Consider the following 6,000-nt stretch of genomic DNA (forward strand, 5'->3'; position numbering starts at 1 on the left):
GCTCTGTGATCTGGTGTCTTTAGGACAGAAAACTTTTTAAATTTGACTCACTATTTTCTCAAGGGCCAATAGCAGTAACCGCTATTTTAAATCCACAAAGTGACACAATTTAAAGCTTCATTTCAGCTAGACGGCTTTAACACAAACAGCGGTTACATAAAGAAAGAGTGCAGCGTTTTTTATTTTTTCATTTTTTTTATTTTACAAAGACTCCAACGGCTCCGACTCAGAAGTTCCTGTGAAGAGAAGGAGGCGAGTTAGAGACGTCAAGGTCAGAGGTCAAAGATAATAGAAGATGGATGGATGTCACATATTGACACCTATAAAACAGACAGTGGTTATTACACATTCCGTCCCTACATCTTCGTCAAGATATTTACAAAGAAATGGGGGATTCTCTGGGTCCTGGTTTGGGAACCAGGCAGGTGTAGTTTAGACGCGAGTGGATGGTGACGAGTTGCAGATGCCCATTTTCAACATGGAAGCCCCGCCCTCCCGTCTGTGCATTAAGTGGCTTGGAACGATTTGTTTTTCTTTCCTACATTTTTTTATGTGAAGTATTTTAAGCCGCACTTTAATGTATGAAAGGTGTAATAAAAATACATTCAATTATTTTTTATATTCTTTTGGCTTTTAATATACTACATAAATGTGTTCTTTTGCCAGTTTAATTTCATGAAATATCTTATCTTAAGTTTCTTAATCAAATAGGATAGTGTTAATATTTCAATTAAATATTGTTCATTTTGATTGTTATCATTGTTATATATTTTTTCTCATGAGCCAGTCAAAAACCGCTGCTTTACCACCAAACCGTGGGCCTCTGATCAGTCCAAGTGCTGTGCTTCAGAGAAGCCAGCGGTTGTCAGAAACAAACCAGAGGAACCAGACACTAGAGAGGACCCACTCGCTAAACCACTTTCACATTCAGTCACGAGGATCCAAAACCAAACGTCTGGAAATAACCTCAAATGTGATGTAAATGATCACAATGAGACCTGATGCAGGAAGGTGACCGCGTCCTTCCTGGAGGATCAGCCGGTGCTGAAAACACGAGCACCAATCTGTTTTGATTTTGGACGGATTTCAAAATGTGAGTGTTTTAGTGAGTTCAGCGGAAACTGGGATCCAGGATGAAAAATGGAGACTCCTCCATGGCCTGTCCGGGAAAACCCATATTCCAGGACACCAAAAAAAAAAACCTGTGTTTTCTTCAAAGTAGGGATCAATCAGATGGTCTGTGTTGGTCCCAGAATTCCATGGCTATTTCTTATTGAATATTAAGTATTAAGTATTGACTAAGAGATTCTTTCACCAAGTAATTACATTTCCTGAGCCATAACACTGTGTGCAAAGACATGTTTTGCCAGGATCCACAGTGAAGGGGAACGGTCACGCAGGAGACTCTTACTTTGAAACGATGGAGTCGGTCTTGGCGAGCCTCAGCAAGGAGTCATCAGCCTCGCCCTAAAGACAAAACACTTCAATCAGAGACGTTTCCCACGACAGGAAGGGGATTTGAAACGCAGTTTGCTTTTTAAAGTATGCAACAAGTTAACACCCTTGTAAGTTATTAACAGTAACAGGTCAATAATTTATGATCACTAATCTATGTTAAGGATACAACAAAATATCAGAAAATAGAAGCAAGCAAGGCAGTTTATTTGGCCCAATTACAAACATTTTTTATTCTAAAATAACATTTATCCACCACCAATAATTGACAATATTTTGGGGACAAGTGTTGGAGCTTTCATAGGATATTTACACACAAGACATATGTGCGTATTACGACCACTGATCAGAACATCCAGAACAGCCTATGACATACTGCGTTACTTTATTGCAACGCTCCATAAAGACAAAATTTAACTATATCACCATATTACCAGAATCCCTTATGATATCTAGTCTTGCATCACAATATTGATAATATAATGATACATCACCATGTCCTAGTTATAAAACAAGACATTAGTGAAGTAGATGATCTGTGATTACAGAGTCAGACATCCACATAAATCCACACTAACACCATAGGGAGTTAAGGAAGCTCCTTGTGACAATGGTCATGGAGCTTTTCACCCACCGGGCGTTACTGTCACAGGAAACCCAAAGCTACTCATGGCCCGTGCATCCAAACAACAGGACGGTCAGGAGTTTATGCTCCATTTGATGAAGCAGAGATTTCAGATACGCACCATTCTACGGATGGCTCCGCAGATAGCGTAGGTCTTGAACTGACCGTTGAAGCGTCCAGTCACTTTGTCCACCTGTAGAAAAGACATCGAAAACAATTAAATTATGGTTAACAGCTCTCATTCAGGAAATTTGCTTCTATGTTATCAAACTTAATGAACTTGTAGTATGAAGTACCAAAAACATAACATTACGTTCAAAACCTCAATAACAAGGGAGTTGATTCAAATCTGCCATCAGCCAAACCTGCATGTCATTTGCTGGTATAATAAATGACCAACTTCTGTTTCTGGAAGATTAAGTAAAGGACTGGACATTTAAACTAATTCTCATCTTAAAGACCCTGGTTGGAAAACTTGGGACCCCAAACTTTAAATTATCGCTAAGCAAAGTGCTGCAGTTCTTTTCTTCTGAAACCTCAAGTTGTAAGGTGAAAACTCTAGCCATTAGGAGAGGTTATCGCCAAGGAACTTCAAATTATCAAATTATTACTATTAATCTGGAGATCTTGACATAAGATTTGAGCCAATAGTAGAGTGGAAAAAGGCAGCCCTTTTAATGTTTATCCCCAGATACACCTGCTTGTACATGGGAAAAAAAAAAAAAAAAAAAAGATTACTATTCCAAAGGAAAACAACTTGGACTTATCACAAAAAATGCTAAAAGTGCATCAAGCACTGGAAATGTTACAGTAGTGATGATGGAGAATCTGCATTTTTTGTTTAGTGATGAAAATTATTATTTTGAGGAAGGCATAGGACACAAAGTCAGTACTTTCAAATTGTAATTTGAATGTTGATTATTATTATTATTTTATTCGAAGAGCAGCCTACACAGGTCTTGTGTGGATTTTGCCATGTTGTTGGTATGATAATCAAACTAATTCATTTTTTGGGGAGAACAAATGCAAATACATTTGCATGGGGGGGGGGGTTGTTCTTTTGTTTTTGTTTTTTTTTACTTTATGATAATAATCCTTATTTCCATCAGTTTTTTTTGATAGATCACAATGTAGCCCTACCATTCCTGGTTTCCAGCCCACACCCAGCACTTCTGGACCAACTCCACCCATCTCAAGATCAACACCCATTCAACCCCTCTGACCACAGGGACCACAACAGCCTGTAGAGGTAGCTGTGGACATGCTGGGCCCTAAAATTCCCGTACCTCATGATGTGAAAAAAAGATGCACTCGTCGGGAGTGTCTGCACTTTCAGGTAGCACTGTGTGTCATTGCTGACATGAGTGGGAAAGACATGTTTGCAAGAACTGTGGGTACATGTTTGTGTGGGCAAGAGCCTTACTCATTTGTTTGCTGTGGAATTTGAATAAAAGCAAAGATGTTTTTGTATCAGTTATGACATAGTATCTTTATTATTCTACATCTAATGTGACACTAACCTTGCTTAGGTTGTGCTGAATTCAAAAATATAAAAACACTTCATATTTACCGTCAAATGAGCCCAATATGAGCTAAAATGTAAAGGTAGTGAAAAAAGCTCAGAAATAGCTATGTGTTCAGAGGGTTAACATTTTTAATAAGTCACCTCAGCTATGTTGATCTGGATGGAAGCGTGGTCCTTAGCTCCAATGATTCTGTTGCTAGCAGAACTGGAACACAAAACAATTAGTATTAGTTAGACCAATTCAAAACCTGTATCAGCTACCAAAAAAAGGCTCTTTATTTGTCACCACACAAAATGCTGTATGAATTCCTTCTATAGATATCAGATAATAAGCAATGTCTTATTTATACCTTTATATGAATACAAAAATGCCTTTGGGGTACCTCAAGGTGTTCCACCCTATAAAACCAGGACTTCTGCTATCTTTTTCAGTAAGTGAATTAAAATCCATTAAATTAGGCGTAGATTAATCCAGAATCAGAGATTGTGGGTCTGGATAATCAAATCTCTCCAACATTGATGGCCTTAAATGATTCAAATCTGGATTTCAACCCATTCACAATAACAGACTGAAAATCCAGTTCATACTGATAGGCGTGTTACCCTTTTCTTTTTTTTCATATGAAATTTTAACGCTTCCGTTGCCACAGTGTGTTTAGAGTAAACATTCGTAAAATGGATGAAGACTCACCATTTGCGGGGGACATACATGTCCACGAATTCACCAGCGTCGTTCTGCATGTTGAAGAGTTTGGGCTTGTGGTCTTCTGCAGAATATAAGGGTTAAAGGACAAAGGTGGCTCAGTAGAGTGTCGAGGATGCACGGAGTGGATTGTTTGTGGCCTGTTTTAAACTACATACAGACAATAGCCGATAGCTGCAGCATTTTAAACATGTTTACTGATTAATATGTCGCCGCACAGCTGTTCCCTGTCCATTCAGAAAATACACGATACAGATTGACATCAAGCAGGTTAGGGTGACCAGATGCCAACAAACCAAATGTGGGACAAAGAGTGTGTGTGAGACACGTTACAGGCAGTCCAAACATTTTGATGTCTAACGTTAAACATTTATATTCTGCCCCTTTGCTCGAAACATCTGTATGCTTTTTGTCAAGTGCAAAAGCGAGAGTCACGTACACCACAACGAAAAACACAGCAACACATTTAAAAAGGTGCACCCTTCCAGAGCGCACATTGTTTGACAGTGGCACAACCACAGCAGTAATCAGTGTGTGCAGATGAATCACAGACCAGAATATGGGGACGTATGAACTTCCGTTGGTCAAATGTACGTGCACTTTAAAGTAGTGGGCATTGGGCTGGAATTGAATGGCCATTAGGCTGCTTCTGGCACACAGAGCCGGAAAGCATGCTGGCCGGCCTCCATTTAGAAACTGAACCAACAACAGCTCTGTCCGGTCTGAGCTGCTCCCGTGTTCTTACTTTATTTCAAGTCGTGTTTTTAATAGTTGTCGATTTTAATAGGATGCTGAACCCTCTGGGCCCGGGAAGAGCACCGGCGACGCCAAGGAACGAACTACACGCAAACATTCAATCAGACAACAATTCACTTAAAAACGAAACGATTAAACCACATTTGATTCAGACGTCAAACGTCACATGTCATAAGAGTCTCATCTAGAGGACTTTTGGAGTCGCTCACGCTTCCGCCCGCACGATTAGCATTAGCAGTTAGCACGCGCTAACCCTCCCGCGCTGGCACCCACGCGGCCGACCGACATTCGGCGTCGAGAGACACAAGACGCCGCGGCACCGGAGGACCAGGCAGGACCCGGCAGGACCCGGCAGGACCCCACGGGGCCGCCGAGTCCTACGCTCTGATTCCGTGGCGAGACGCGGCGCCGGACGCGGCCCCGCGGCCACACGGCCGCGTTTAACGCGCAGCTCTCGCGCTCGACTCACCGCGGCGCGAGGAAGGGACGACGGGAAAGGAAGGGGCCCGCGACCCGGAAGCCAAAGGAACCCTCGCTTGGGAGAACCACTTCCGGGGCAGCGAGGAACGGGGCCTCGGCAGAAGACATTTTTGAACGAATACAAAATAATTACAAAATAAATGAACAAATAAATGCAGCTGCGAATGAACGAAAAATGCCAAAATAAATAACGAACTAATAGAATGGATCAATAGCTCGACAGTGACCGCCCACTTTTTTTGAAGGGCTCCGTTTCCGGAAGTGAATTTCCATTCATTGACTCCGGTGACGTTTCAGAAAAGCCTCATAAAGAGCTTTGAGGCGGCGACCAAAGCAACCGACGAGCAGATGAACCGTGACGGTAACATTTTGATTCGGAGAAGAAAAATAAAAAATTGGAAAACGGAAAAAAGGGCAACGGTACAAGACTGTACATAATACGTAATTAGTTTAGGT

General features: G+C 41.3%; 1 protein-coding gene across 2 annotated transcripts; it reads right to left on the reverse strand.

Moving 5' to 3' along the window:
• Positions 1–175: 175 nt before the first annotated feature.
• rps21 (ribosomal protein S21) lies at positions 176–5,574 on the reverse strand (the record flags this gene model as incomplete). Of its 2 annotated transcripts, XM_080014767.1 has the most annotated exons (6): positions 5,534–5,574; positions 4,297–4,372; positions 3,747–3,810; positions 2,202–2,273; positions 1,412–1,467; positions 176–236 (listed from the first exon to the last, which is right to left on the reverse strand). In XM_080014767.1, exons 2-6 carry the CDS (start codon positions 4,344–4,346, stop codon positions 227–229), a joined length of 252 nt encoding a protein of 83 aa, XP_079870893.1. In that variant the 5' UTR covers positions 4,347–4,372; positions 5,534–5,574. The 2 variants fall into 2 exon arrangements, with proteins under 2 accessions (XP_079870893.1, XP_079870894.1); XM_080014768.1 differs by lacking the exon at positions 176–236 and having other exon boundaries at positions 1,408–1,467.
• Positions 5,575–6,000: the final 426 nt, after the last annotated feature.

The sequence above is a fragment of the Zeus faber genome (assembly GCF_960531495.2).
Source record: "Zeus faber genome assembly, chromosome: 15".
NCBI classification, from domain to species: Eukaryota; Metazoa; Chordata; class Actinopteri; order Zeiformes; family Zeidae; genus Zeus; species Zeus faber.